Source organism: Carex rostrata, chromosome 31, assembly GCF_964058835.1.
Source record: "Carex rostrata chromosome 31, lpCarRost1.2, whole genome shotgun sequence".
In the NCBI taxonomy this organism is placed as follows: domain Eukaryota; kingdom Viridiplantae; phylum Streptophyta; class Magnoliopsida; order Poales; family Cyperaceae; genus Carex; species Carex rostrata.
This window is the reverse complement of record NC_135948.1, coordinates 3,121,498-3,136,796: the sequence shown is the minus strand read 5'-3', so window position 1 is coordinate 3,136,796 and position 15,299 is coordinate 3,121,498. Positions and strand designations below refer to the sequence as shown.

The window sequence follows — 15,299 nt, the reverse complement described above, 5'->3', positions numbered from 1 at the left end:
CTTATTCAAATTAGATCACATAGGAACAAAAGACTTTAATAATGAAATAATAGTTGCTGCAGAGTCAACTTTGAAAAAGAAATAAATTTATTTTAAGACTTTTATTTCTTAATTAGTATTTATATCTTAAAATTTATATGATTCAAATATCCGATATCCGATAATTATTCGTGTTATATTCGTATTCGAATCCATATCCGTATCCGTATCCGTTTAAGACAGATTTGATTTTGAATTTTAATATCCGTTTATTATCCGTATTCGTATCCGCTCATTATCCGACGGATGTGGATATGATATCAGCATTATCCGCTCCGTTTTCACTCCTATGGGCAGTCCCTGCCGATCTTTCAAAAAAAAAAATCGTAGTTTTTCTGTTTATTATTATTTTCTTCGAACAGCATATTTTAAATTTCGGGTCATTGTCACTTGGTTGCCAAGTACCCACGATAAGTCACGTTTCTGCAACTTTTTCGAAATAATTAACAGGAGACAATTTCTACAGTGCTGACGGGCGAGTCAACGAAACGGCTCAGTGCTCGCTTTTTTCTCTCTTATCCGTGCACCATGATCCCTGAATTCCTGGAAGAGGAAGAGACGTTGGCTGTATTCAAAGATAATCTACAATTTAAGGAGCACCACAGAGAAAAGTTTCTATCTTTTTACGGTTCAATGTAAATCAAACGTTCCGTGTACTTGGCGAATTACTTTATTACCTCCAGGAATCAGAGAAATCAAAGGACCAACATTGCAGTGCCAACTTGAACCACCAAAAATGCAATAAATAAAGAGACTGCTTATTAAATGGTCATCCAAATGGGACCACATCGCTCACCCTGACCGATAGGCCATCTCGTCAGTGCAAGTCCTCGATTATCTTTTTAGTTGGATACACTTGGACTATACCACTTTTCCTCGTTCAACTACGCCAAATTGATGTGTCCGTCTATACGGTCCATCGGCTTATTCAAACGAGTTCTATTTTATTCAACACAAAATTTTGCTTCAAAATTCGAAATCAAGTGGATTATTCGACTTTTTTTAGAAAAAAAAAAGTGATCCGGTAAGGAAAAATAGAAAACTGGCAATGATATTCGGTTTTTCAAAATGAAACCGGTAATGATATATTCGGTTGTCCAAAATAAAAACCGGCTCCTGTATTCGGTATTGTTTTTAATTGAAATGGGTTTTGTTATGTATAATATTGTGTAATATATAATACCGAATATAATGATTTTTGTAAAAAAATGTTATGATTATGTTGATTTCGTAAATTTTCAAGATTTAGTGATGCTTTTAGAAAAAACAGATTATTCATGACAATCAGTGTTGATTTTCTGTAGACTTGTCTGTACAGCTGTAACTAAGGTTATTATGTGTGTAGTTCCTTGAATCCTTAGAAATTGGAAACTCTCACATAGTGGCATCTATAGTGACAAGACTTGCGAGAAATTCACGTATTATTTGGAAGAAAAACGAGAAAAAAATACCAAAGTTTTTTTTAATTTAAAAAAATTAGGAAGTTTTCGTTTTTTTTTTTATTCGTGAATTATATTCGAATTATACTCAAATCACGAATTTTTGACTCTATTGATCCGAATTTGAATTATTCACTTGCCACTACGGTGGCATCTAGTATGTACCGTTTTTAATTTTCTTATGACACCTGAATTCCTCGCAGATACTTGATGAGATAATGTTTTACAATTAGTAGATTCTGACCGTTCTTTTTAACTTTGCAAGAATCTTAAAGTCCAATAATACTGCTCCGAATCTCAAAGTGCCTAAGAGTTAATCTCAACCCGTAAAGTGAGGAAATTTTTATATTGAGCTAAATATTGGCCAGAGCATTAGCTTATTATTTGGACCAAAATTTGTTTAGTTAGCATTTTAATAAATTCGTATTAAACAATCACCACCCAAAATTACCACGGACGCATATCCAATCCGTGCACCAAATTTTTTTGGTATGCGGACTAGGTATGTGTACCAAAATTGATTTTTTTATTATTTTTTGTGGTGCGCACCAATTTTTTTTTAAGTTATGATCTAAATTGTTTGAAAATTTTGGCCTAAATTTTTTTTTTGTTCTATTATATTTTGTTCTGTGGTATTTAAAATTATATGTATACATAAAATGTGACAGTGAAATTGTATAAAATAAAACGCATTTGTTTAAATAGGGGTGCAAACGGATCGGATAGTGGTAAAACCATATCCGTATCCGTTTTTATTTTTCGGATATGGATACGGATCGGATATTAAACAGATACGAATACGGATATAATTCGGATACATAATTCAGATGTTATAAGAAAATTAGCTTATTATTCAACAAATTATTTTTTCTCATTCTGAAGATGAATTCAGTATTTTTATTTTTATATTTATCTCTTTTACTTATTCTCCTTTTATATAAAATGTGTCCCTATGTTTGTTTTTCTTTAAATAACCTATTATCTCCAGTTTGATCTGATTTTTCTTTTCTGTCTAGAAGGATACTAGAATGACATTTATATTTAATTCATGACCATAATTACACTAATCAGATCATAACAACAATTTTCTTATACTTTATGCACTGAATGTATTAGTCTTAGCCTTGCTTAATTGTGATCAGATTAGAAAACGGTATCTTCTAAACTTTCTAAATAATACATGTAGCCAAATTAAGAACATGCCTTTTCTCAAAGAATAATTATACTAATTCTCCCACCCTTGCCCCCCCATTTATCCTCGCACTCTCTCTCTCCAAATTAACTTCCTTAACTGTCTTTTATCCCCCCCATTAATTATGCTAAGAATTTTCATTTATCCCCGCATTAATTACTGTGAATCAATAACAATCCCCGCATTAATTATATTGCCCTCTTATTAACAATTCTCACATTAATTATACTGTTATCTAATAACAATCCCCGCATTAATTGTACTTTCCTTGAATAACAATCCCTGCTAACAATTATTTATCTGTTTATTGATGTTCAATAACGTATTTATCATTGTTCTGACAAGTATTTATCCTTGTATCTGAGAAATATTTATCATTGTCTCTGACATATTAATACTTTGATTTGATTAAACATTACTTATTGACAAGTTCAATAAAGTATTTATCATTGTTCTGACAAGTATTTACCATTATATCTGAGAAGTAATTATCATTGTCACAGACATTTTACCGTAAGTTGCAATTATGTCTGAGACGTATTTATCCATGTAACATAAAATATTTATCATTATGCCTGAAAAGTATTTCACTGTAAGTTGTAATTATGTCTGAGAAGTATTTATCCATCTAACATAAAGTATTTATCATTATGTCTGAGAAGTATTTATCATTAGGTGAGGGGATTGTTTATTTAATGGTTCATAGTTGCGCGGGGACAATAAAAAAAACAAAGAAATTTTGTGCGGGGATAACTGATAAGTATTTATGAGGGGATTGTTTATTTAATAGTCCCCAGTTGTGCCGGGACAATTCAAAAAAAAGGAAATGTTGTGCGGGGACAATTAATGGATTGATTTGTTCAGTCATAAATAGAGATCATTGCATAGGGATTAATACTTTGCAAATCCAGGATAAATACTTTGATGCTTCAAGTTAAATACTAACAGTTTCTGCGGAGTTTTAATGATTGAGCGGTCCCCCCATGACTTTTTTGGCAGTTAGTGCGAGGTTTTTTGTGGGGATAGACCTGCGGGAATTGTTATCACGATCATTTCTCAAAATACTATACCTTAGGCCTTAGCGAGAAAATTTGGGCCAATAATGGTAACGGGGAAGTCTTCTGGCGGAAATTTTTTACTGGTGGTAACGGATATCCATTAACTCAAAACTTGCGGATACAAATAATTATCCGTATTCGTATTCGTATTCGCTTCTGAAATCATAACCGTATCCGTATCCGTAAATTATCTGTATCCGAATCCGCAAAAATCCGGATACGAATGGATATTATCTGATCCGTTTGCACCCCTATGTTTAACAAATAAATTTCTGGACAAATTTGAACTAAAAATTATTACAACAAATTATACATACAATCTGAGCAGCATTTTGTACTAAATTGGTGCACAAATTGCTACAAATTATACGCAGAACATAAAAAAAATAGTCAAAAAATTTCAAACAATTCGGAACAAAACTAAGAAAAAAAATCAGTGCACATATTGAGGGTGCGCACCGGAAAAAAAATCAAATTTAATACGTATATCAGTCCGCGCACTAAAAAATTTGGTGCATGGATTAGGTTTGTTTCTTTGGTTAAAACTTAAATTTGAGAAGTTGAATGGTAGTTGTTTAATTCTGTTTTATTAGGGTGCTAACTAAAAAAATTCGGTTATTTGTAGTGTTGTGCTCTCGGGTAAGGTACGGGTACCTCGGGTAACCCCGGGACGGGTAACGGGTAGGGCGGGTACAGGTAGGACGCGTAGTCGAGTAGAACGGATGCGGGTAGGTCGGGTAATTTTTTTAAAAAGTGTACCCTACCCGTTTCATACCCGTGCCCGTCTCGGGTAACGAGTATTTCTTTTTTTCTGGTTTTTTCGGTTTTTAATATTGTTTTTTGTTTTTTTTTTGTGTTTTTTTTTCTATTTTTTGTTTTTACTTTTTTTTGTGTGTTTTTTTTTTCTTTTTTTCTGTTATTTTTTTCTATTTTTTACTGTTTTTACGGGTAGGGCGGCAAATTTTTTTCAAAATTTGAATTTTAAAAGTAAACGGGTAAAGGGTGCGGGTAGAACGGGTATAGTATGCGGGTATAACTGATAAAGTATTCAGGTAAATGAGTGCGGGTACGGGTATAACGAATCCGGGTAGGCGGATTTCGGGTATGGGTAATGCAGGTACGGGTTGGATGGGTTTTTTTCTCAAATCTTGGTACCCTACCCGTGTACCCGTTTATCTGTCTATATCCAAGCACGGATACAGATACCTCGGGTAACAGATACGGGCCGGGCAAAACGGGTACTACCTCTAGTTATTTGGAACGCCGCGTTTATGTATTTAGAAATTGAAAGTTGTAAAAGCGATATGGTGCCGCACACGTGACCCAAAGCCAAGGGCGTTCCGCGACACACGACATGAGAAGTCCGCATATATTTTTTAATTAAACAATTTAACTGTATCATCCACATCGGGCACGTGTCCATTTGGTTCAACTCGACGGTTATGCGTATGGTAAAATATACGCATGGATTAATTTGCAGGTGATAGCGCATTATCTAGTCCAGAACCGAGGCCGTGCTCCTTTCCCAATTATGAGAACACTCTCCATTTTGTTCACAAAACAAGACGCACCATTTTAATGTTGAAAGGAAAAAAAAAAAAATCCAAAACAAGTACTCGATAAGACTGTCAGTAATAGTTGCACATTAAAGTAATAATAAAAATTGGTGCAGAGATCGATTTGATTTTCAAATAATTTTTTTATTTTGTATATAACTAACACCATATGTTGCAAATATTTAATCGTGCTAAAATAATGAGATTTAAATGATATATCGAAACTGTGATAGATGTCACAATTTACATATATAATTATAAATAAATCATTAAAATAAAAAAAATAAAAGAACTAAGATTTGTTGACAACTACTTATCTCGACAATTTGGAGATAATATTTTTCAAATCCGTGTCAAAAAATTAACAAAAAGAAATTATAAATATGTTAATTTCCTTTTAGAGTGTAATATAAACTTTCGATTATAACTATACTTCTAATAATATTTAAAAACCTCTATTTTCATTAAAAATAAAACAATAACCAGTTCATCGTCAACACCACTATATGAATTCTTTTGTTTCCCGTACTATTATATATTTTAAGTTTAGCCAATATCTATTAATTGATTACTTTTCTGTAGTTTTATATTTCGAAAATTATATTTGTATCTCAATTTGTGAATGATATGAACCGTTCGATTTTGATCAACCGGAACGTGCAACAATTATCTAGTGCATGAAGGCATGAAGCTTTCCAGTCTTGCAAAACCGGAGATGAAACCGAGGCATTCAGATCGAAAGGCACAGGACAGTAGGAAAAAAATTAACCGTATAAAAAATTAGCATCTCATCTCTCTGTCGTCCACGTGTTTAACCCTCTCCATCTTACGGCTAAAATAAGAAGTCGCATAGTAAATATATATGGGGCCAATGGCAGACCTCAGCAACTCTCTTTATTACAGGCCCTTCGCCCCTTCGCCTGGAACTCTAATCGCTTTTTAGCAGAAAAAAAAAAATCGCCGCTCTCTGCTGTAACGCCTCGCTCTTGCTTCGTCCAAAAAGAAGGTAAAAAAGAAGGTTTTTTGTGCTCGTACTCGAGTTTTTTTTCTTCTTTCTTTCTATGTTTTGTTTCGTAAGAGCTCTGATTATTGTGGGTTACTTTTTTTTTTTTTTTTTGGCTCGAAGAAGCTTTTAGTAGATCAGAAGAGTTTTTTTTTTTCCCCCAAGTTTCGTACAATTATCATGGAATTTTTGGAAATCTTGATAGAATGCCGTCGTTTTTACTTCGGATGGTATTACTAAAAATAGTTTTCTCATATAGGGTTTAGGGTTTTAGGGGTTCAGGATTTTTGCATAGAAAATATATTTCTGCAACTCGGTCTAGTTCATTTTCTAGTATTTACAGTGTTGTTAGTATATTTGCTTTATTTTGCTGGGTGGATATTATTTTGGTGGATTTGCTGTAAATATTCTACGGTAGCTTTGAAATTTTAACGAGTACCAAGTACTGTCCTGGATAGCTTTATTAAGGATTTTGACAGATGGCCTTGATTTGCTTGTCGTATATTGAAGGATTTGCTCATAATGGTTTCCTATTTTGATCTTGCATGCTTATAATGTCATTTATATTCTCTAAAATGTGTGTCCCAGTATAATCGCCTATGGCAATTGCATCTATTGCTGATACAGTTGTGATATCCTTCCTTTTATTCTCTATTTTATTCAGATATTTTATAGTTAATTGCACTATTTGTTAATTAGGTCTGAAACATCAACAAAAAGGAAAAGGAAAAACAATTTGCTTTTCTGTAGCTTTTTAAAGCATCTTGTAGTAAATACTGACCCCCTTTGCATCTCTTCCAATCACCAGGTGTGGTAATTTATTAACTCTCTGACACAATGGAAGGAGAGGATCTCCCACCGCCTCCCCCAATGTCATCTGATGTGGTACCGATTAAGGCTGGATCTGAGAAGGGATCTCCTTCTAGAGCCTCACAAATGAAGGGCCATGGCCAGCCCAGCAAGCCCAAGAGGATCCCAATAGCCCGGCCCGGCATCGCCAATAGGGGACAGCGCATAAATCTGGTTGCCAACCACTTTCGGGTCAATGTCAAGAGTACCGATGACCACTTCTATCACTACAGCGTAAGATAAAGAACTTTACATAATGAAATTTATTTCCATGCACTATTTTCTGTTGAGTGTATGTGTGTTTGTACACTTCAGTAGAAGTATTTGTGCATTTCTGGCAGCTGCATGCATGTTCTCTAAACAAATTTAGTTACTGCTTGCAATTTTACACCTGATAAATCACAATTTTTTTTGTTGATTTAACAGAGATGATTAAATGAAACTTAAAATTTGCATGCTTATTGTGCTGTGTTTTTTTTTTTGGGTCTTCTGAGATCACATGTCCAAAGTGATTTAGCTTGCATGCTATAACTTTCATCTAATTGGGTATATAATATATGCATGCATTTGTATATTTGTGAAATCATTGGAGCAGAATTGCTAATAATTCTTTGGAAACAGGTTTTGCTCAAGTATGAAGACGACCGCCCAGTTGATGGGAAGGGTGTTGGGAGAAAGGTCATCGATAAAATGAAGCAGACTTACGGTTCCGAGCTTGCAAACAAAGAGTTTGCATATGACGGAGAGAAAACTCTCTTCACATTGGGTTCTCTACCACACGTGAAGAACGAATTTGTTGTAGTTATTGAGGATCTTCCCTCTGGGAGGTTCGTACTATCTTTTGTTTATCCTGGAACAATCTGTTTGATAGTTGATTTGTTTTTGGAATTTAATTCAGATTAATCAAGTTAAATTAAGGCACACTAGGATATTTTAAGCAATGATTGTTGTGAGTTTTGGGTTTTGTTCATGTGAAAGTCACTCGGTGTTTATTTGTCTTCATCAATGTGGTTGTCCAGAGATTTCATGAAGTTCAGTTGAATTGTTAGGTACATTACTCTGTGATGCTTCCTTCCTGTAATAAAGCTGTTACAACCTTCGTTGTTTATTTGCTTCCAACTTGTTTGATGCATGCTTAGTCTGGGGAGACATTTGGCAACCATGGGTTCCTGATACATGGGATAATTTGTTTTTCATCTTGTCAGTTTAACCACATACTAAATACACATGTTTCCTTCTCTCCTTGTAGGACTGAAAAGGGAAGCCCAGGTGGAAGCCCTGGGGGTGGCAGTCCCAGTGGAAGTAGCAAGCGTTTACGTAAACCATACAACACGAAGACATTCAAAGTGGAACTTAACTTTGCCAATAAGATACCGATGTCTTCCATCGTCCAGGCCATGAAGGGACATGAGTCTGAAAACTCCCAGGAGGCTTTTCGGGTGCTTGATATCATCCTCCGCCAGCACTCTGCATCTCAGTATGCTCAACACTTGAGCCCCCTACCTTTCTTTTCATTCAAATGAATTTTTCTTCTTACATAAAAATATATAGGATGGATCCTTAACAATTTAATTATTTAATGATTTATGGGTAGTTGAAAACTTGAAATCAGGGACTACGAGAAGTTCAAACTTCAAATTTTTTCATATGCATTATGTGTTTACCATTTAACCTTTGTTTACAATATTAGGTTCTAATATAATTTATTTATGAAGATTGCCATCAAGTAATTAGTTTTCAAGGCTTTCATTATGCATTTTGATCCATAAAAAAGGTTGTTGGAGAGGAACATTTTGTGCCTTCGGGCCATTACTAGGATTTGGGCTTGGGCTTTGTTGGTTATGTGCTTGTTTAAGGCAATATATATTTTTTTAAATCCCCTTTGTGTAGGTTGTAGTCTCAGCAAATAGTAATCTCTGTCTTGTTTTGAGAAACACTTGCTCTAATTCTGTTATTAATGTGTATAATGCTTTTGGTAATCATCTTTGTTCTGTTGCAGGGGTTGTCTCTTGGTTCGTCAGTCATTCTTCCACAACAACCCGAGCAATTTTATTGACCTTGGAGGTGGTGTCATGGGATGCCGGGGATTTCACTCTAGTTTTCGTACCACCCAGAGTGGTCTGTCTCTGAACATAGGTACATGCTTGTTCCTATTCTTTCTTAGACATGCTAGTATACTGTAATAACTTATAACTTTGTGGCTAATAGGTATTAGATACTAATTTTTGTTAACCTCACTTTGTTATTTACAGATGTGTCAACCACCATGATCGTCAAACCTGGTCCGGTGATGGATTTTCTTTTGGCCAACCAGAAAGTCGAACATCCCAATCAGATTGATTGGCAGAAGGTATCCTTTTTTTTTTGTTTGTTTAATCTTGCAAGTTCAAAGCTGTTGCTTGATTTCTATTATGGATTTACTTGCAAACTTTTTGATACTTGTTCAGGCAAAGCGTATGCTCAAAAATCTTAGAATTAGAGTGCATCCTTCTAACCAGGAATACAAGATTGTTGGCCTTAGTGACCTGCCATGCAGGGAACAGACGTATGTCACTGTGTAGCATTTATTATTATTATTATTATTATTATTATTATTATTATTATTGTTATTATTATTATTATTATTATTATTATTTTTGCGTTAATATTAGTTGAAAAAGAGAAAATGTAAGGAAAATGGTGCATGATTTTTGCAGGTTTATGTTAAAACAAAGGAACGGTGATGGCCAATCAGCAGAGGTGACGGTATCACAATACTTCAAGGAAAAGAATACTGTGCTGCGATATAGTGATGATTATCCATGCATTAATGTTGGCAAACCGAAGCGCCCCACCTTTTTTCCAATTGAGGTATTACTCTACTTTTGACCAACTTTGAATTGAGGTTTTCTTTTAGCCTTGTTTTGGATGCTGTTGTTCATTTGTTGTGTTTGTTTTTCAGCTGTGCAACCTGGTATCTCTGCAGCGTTACACCAAGGCTCTGAACTCATTGCAAAGGGCCTCTTTAGTGGAGAAGTCCAGACAGAAGCCCCAGGAAAGAATGCATATATTGAATGATGTGAGTCCCCCTTCTCCTCCTCCTATTCTCTATCTTCCCTTTATTACCTCTCTCAAACTAGATGTGCTCATGTGCTGAACTTTGGTTGTTGTGTAGTTACTGAAGCGTAGTAACTATGATGCAGAACCCATGTTACGAGCCTGTGGTGTTTCCATTTCTCCGACCTTCACTCAGGTGGATGGCCGTGTTCTACAAGCACCAAAGGTTGTTTTTTTCATTTATATGGATTGATAGGTTTATTTCTTTTACTATTCTATTGAATAAAAATTAGATAATATGCATGCCTGTCGTTTAACACTTATAATTTGTTTTGAATGCTGGAATACTTTATTTGTAGTCAGTGGTTAAATGTGGAAAAAAAAAAATTAAAATACTTGTAAGAATTCTAAGTTCTGTGGACCATTATTTTAATTGAACTATGTCTTATTGTACTTTGATGTTGTAAATAACAGCTTAAAACTGGAAACGGAGGTGATTTCTTTCCTCGCGATGGCCGCTGGAACTTCAACAACAAGGTATTCATTTGTGTTAATAATTCCTTGCTTTAAATTCTGAAAATTTCGTAGACAAATCAATTTTGTGTTTTTTTTTTCCAATTTGCTTTCTATATACAGACACTGATTCGACCATGTCATGTCGATCGCTGGGCTGTTGTGAACTTCTCGGCCCGGTGCCAAGTGAGGAATTTAGTGAGCGATCTCATTCGATGTGGTCAAATGAAAGGAGTGGTTAGTTATGTTACTTTACGCATTATAGTATTTTTTTGGACTCTTTTTTTTTTATTAGTTAGTTTTTTTTTTTGTGTGCAGAAAATCGATCAGCCTTTTGACGTCTTTGAAGAGGGACGGAACATGCGTGGTACTGCTCCAAACGTTCGGGTGGAAGAAATGTTCGAGCAAGTTAAAACTAAGCTTCCTGGAGCTCCTCGCTTCCTGCTATGTCTCCTCCCTGAGAGGAAGAATTCTGATATCTATGGTTAGTTATTTGTTTCAATTGTGAACTTGTTTCCTACAAGGATCGTTATCTTGTCCTTTTCTTTTCTTGTTATGCTAAACTGTGGACTGTTTTGTTTAGGCCCATGGAAGCGCAAGTGCCTTGCTGATTTTGGCATTGTCACTCAGTGCCTTGCTCCGATCAAAGTGAATGATCAATATCTCACTAACTTGCTGCTTAAGATTAATGCTAAGGTAAGCAATTCTGATAGCCAAGTTTTCAATCCTGGGATTCTTTTGCTTTTAACCAATATTGGTTTCTGTCTAACTTGCTCCCTGTTTTCTTCTGGTGAAAACAGCTCGACGGCATGAATTCTCTGCTCCAAGTTGAGGATATCCCTTCAATTCCTCTGGTTTCCAAGGTTCCCACTATTATATTGGGAATGGATGTTTCTCATGGCTCCCCAGGGCAATCAGATCGCCCATCTATTGCTGCTGTATGCTTGCTTTAACTTTTTCAGTGTTTTTCGTTTCATTTGTTATATACTTGCTGAATTTGTTTTGAATGTTGTAGGTTGTCAGTTCCAGGCAGTGGCCACTAATTTCCAAGTATAGGGCCTCTGTGCATACCCAATCACCAAAGCTTGAGATGATCGATTCTCTTTTCAAGCCCAAGGATAAAAACGATAATGGGATCATTCGGCAAGTTTATTCTTTTTTGTTTCGCAGTCTTGCATTATTTCCTACGTTTCGACCTTTTTTCATTTCTTGACTAATTTGTTCTTTTCAGAGAGCTCATGTTGGACTTCTATACGAGCTCTGGGAAGCGAAAGCCTGATCATGTGATCATATTTAGGTACATCTCCAATAAAAAAAATAATGGCCTATTAGATTTCTTATAAGCTGTTATGTATTTTGGTTTGATGTTTAAACTGTATTTTTGTTTGTCATTTTTGAATGACAGGGATGGTGTTAGTGAGTCTCAATTTAACCAGGTTCTCAACATTGAGCTAGATCAGATTATGGCGGTACATTCTCTGTCCAATCAACTATTTCTGTTAATCAATCCACAGTCGTCTTTATTTTTAATATAATCCTGATCCAAACTTTGAAATATTACTTAGGCTTGCAAGTTTCTGGATGAGAACTGGAACCCCAAGTTCACTGTTATTGTTGCACAGAAGAACCACCACACCAAGTTTTTCATCCCAAATGATCAGAACAATGTTCCACCTGGTAACATTTTTATTTTCAAATAGTACTGAGCTTATACTAATATTGTTGTTTGCTATTTATAATGTTATATTGATTGCCCATATGATATGTAGGTACTGTTATTGACAACAAAGTATGCCACCCCAGAAACTATGACTTCTACATGTGCTCTCACAAGGGTGCTATTGTAAGATGATTATACCCTTATTTTTTTCCTAAATGAACATGGGCTTTCTTGTAAGTCACTAATTACATTTGTAATTTTAATTTTCTTTTTCCTGCCAGGGCACTACGAGGCCGACGCATTATCATGTTCTTCTTGATCAGGTTGGATTTTCAGCTGATGATCTCCAGGAATTGGTCCACTCACTATCCTATGTGTAAGTTTTTTTTTTAATTTTTTTTTAACTCTCTTTTTCAATGTGTGTGATTCTAAAGACGTGATGATTTGCACCAACCCTTATTGAATTCTTATGAAAATTACAGCTATCAGAGGAGCACGACTGCCATATCTGTTGGTAAGTTACTCTCATTTAGATATATTTTAACTTGGCTGTAGGATTACTATGGTGACTTTGCAATTGTATTGTTCAAAAAGTCAAATAGTTTGTTTCTGGAATCCAATTCTTATCTAGATGTTTCAGTATGAAGTAGCAAATTAATTAGAAATGTACTTAATCAGATCGGCTATAATGGAGGGTTCCAATGCCACAAAATTATTGGGTTACCAACTCAATTTTTTTATATATTTCTATTGAAACTTTAAATTCCATTTGTCGAATCCAAACTGTTGATCTTGTTTGTTTTTTTGGGAGAAGCGTGCACATAAAACTTTATACCAATATATTAAAATTGAGGAGGGTTCAAATGCCTCCATTTTTTGTGCCTCCATTATGCCTCCATTTTTTAAAACTTTAATAACTCAAAATTTAAAACTCAAAAGTCAAAATAAAACCGTTGGATATGATCTATGTCATTTTATTTATGCACATGTAAAAAATTATGGCATTTCAATTTTATTTTGATTGTCATCAAGAGCTTTGTAAAAAATGCATTAATGTGGATGATTTCTAGATGTTGATTTTTGAACTTATTGATTCACATTAAAACAAAATTGAAATGTGATAATTTTTTATGAGCACATAGAGAAAATAACATAGATGACATCTAACGGTTTTATTTTGACTTTTAAGTTTTATATTTTGAGTTATTAAAATTTAAAAAAATGGAGGCATGATGGAGGCACAAAAAATGGAGGCATTTGAACCCTCATTAAAATTTATCTATCAGAGTTAACAAGATTCGTTTATTTTTTATTATTTGATTTAGTAAAAAATAAACTTGAAAAATTACGTGCACACATCTCTCATGAAAATGAACAAGATTTGAAACAAAAATTTGGAACATAAATAAAATTTATTGTGCCACTGGAACCCTCATTTTTATATATGAGTGCTTACATGACCTTTTTGTTGTAGTTGCTCCAATATGCTATGCTCATTTGGCCGCGACCCAGGTGGGTCAATTCATGAAGTTTGATGATTACCAGTCTGATACGTCCTCAAGCCAGGGTGGTCATTCCTCAGGGGGTGGTGCACCGGTGCCGGAGTTGCCTCGCCTCCATGAGAAAGTGAGGAGCTCCATGTTCTTTTGCTAAGTTAACAGAATAGTCTGACTGCCTGTGGTGTATATAAGGCTCCTGAAGCCAGGATAAGTTGTGGCTGTTTTTATGATGAAGGTGGGGTACTTGCTGTTGTTTTGCTAAGTTAAAGCTCCATGCCCTTTTGCTAAGTTAACAGAATAGTTCTGTCTGTGGTGTATATAAGGCTCCTGAAGCCAGGATAAGTATTGGCTGTTTTTATGATGAAGGTAAGGTACTTGCTGTTGTTTTGTTGTGGTCCCTGGTAGGGAACCGTCTTAATTTATGTGATAACTTTGTGTTAGCTGTGCTTGGTAATTGTCTTTGCTATTTTCTGTGTGCTTGGTTGATTATCTTTGCTATTTTTTGTGTGCTTAGTATTGTTGACTTTCTTCATTTTTGTTCTCTGTGAATGAGCAAGGACCACCTCCCGTCGTTAGAAGCTAGCCCTTGAGATTGGCAAACAAAGAAAATAAAATAGGATGCTTTGTACCCTTGTATTGAAAATTGCTTGAAAACCAAGCTAAGTACAAAATCCTGAATAGCAATAAATTCTACTTGAAAGTGCTTGCAACAAGGGCTGTTACAAGAATGATGAAAGCAAAACTAATACTTGCCGGTTGTTATTACCTTAGATAAATTAAGAAGGGTTTGTGCTGCAGAGGGCTCGGTCCCTCTCATAATCATATTGCAAAGAAAAACTTGTGAACGGTGTTGAATTTATTGTTGCTATAAAATATGCAAGCTTGCTGATGTTTTTTTTTTTTAACACTTAATACTGACTTTTCGACTAATCCAAAAGTTCAATTTTTTAGGCGTACGATTATGTTCGTATAATATTCTTTATTTTCCCTGATGTTTTTTATAACAAGATGCAAGTTCGTGAGAATTCCCTTTTTTTATGTGAATGAATGAAAGGCATGAAATCCCAATTTATTATTATGAAGTTCAATTACAATTACCTAAAACAAAAATATCTAACTATTCGAAACAGCCACCAACACAAATTCATTGGTCTCAGGATGGGGAGAGGGGGGTTTCCGATGGGCATCGGACCAAATCCGGTTCGATGGGGGGTTTAAACCGTCAGATCTGCTTTAGGATTCGTGTGTACGGATTTTAAAACAGACGCGAAATTACGGATGCGAATCCTAAAGCAGATCTGACGGTTTAAACCCCCCATCGAACCGGATTTGGTCCGATGCCCATCGGACACCCCCCTCTCCCCTCAGGATGTTGTAAGGTCACTGACAGAGTATATGGTACTACTGTATCAGTCGCCTATTACAGGAGCTATGTGCCAGCTCAAAGTCTCTAAA

General features: G+C 35.2%; 2 protein-coding genes across 3 annotated transcripts in view; one reads left to right on the top strand and one right to left on the bottom strand.

Annotated features, from left to right (window-relative positions):
* Positions 1–15,299, bottom strand: part of LOC144547418 (ADP-ribosylation factor 2-like) — a 100,690-nt gene that overhangs the window by 68,256 nt on the left and 17,135 nt on the right. The gene's annotated exons all lie outside the window — the stretch shown is intronic.
* Positions 6,086–14,284, top strand: LOC144547412 (protein argonaute 4A-like). 2 transcript variants are annotated; one of them, XM_078296055.1, is made up of 23 exons: positions 6,086–6,290; positions 7,096–7,370; positions 7,758–7,963; positions 8,386–8,613; positions 9,136–9,272; positions 9,389–9,486; positions 9,584–9,681; positions 9,833–9,986; positions 10,078–10,194; positions 10,291–10,398; positions 10,647–10,709; positions 10,809–10,922; positions 11,004–11,169; positions 11,269–11,381; positions 11,486–11,623; positions 11,701–11,828; positions 11,917–11,982; positions 12,091–12,154; positions 12,251–12,362; positions 12,455–12,528; positions 12,627–12,721; positions 12,828–12,859; positions 13,820–14,284. In XM_078296055.1, the coding sequence occupies exons 2-23, from the start codon at positions 7,125–7,127 to the stop codon at positions 13,996–13,998; spliced, it is 2,736 nt and encodes a 911-aa protein (XP_078152181.1). In that variant the 5' UTR covers positions 6,086–6,290; positions 7,096–7,124; the 3' UTR covers positions 13,999–14,284. The 2 variants fall into 2 exon arrangements, with proteins under 2 accessions (XP_078152181.1, XP_078152182.1); XM_078296056.1 differs by having other exon boundaries at positions 11,701–11,832; positions 11,921–11,982.

Coding starts and splice junctions, on each gene's coding strand:
- LOC144547412 (XM_078296055.1), top strand. CDS start 7,125: ATGGAAGGAGAGGATCTCCCACCGCCTCCCCCAATGTCATCTGATGTG. Junction 11,170..11,268: donor GAAGAATTCTGATATCTATG/GTTAGTTATTTG, acceptor TGTTTTGTTTAG/GCCCATGGAAGCGCAAGTGC. Junction 12,155..12,250: donor AGCTAGATCAGATTATGGCG/GTACATTCTCTG, acceptor AATATTACTTAG/GCTTGCAAGTTTCTGGATGA.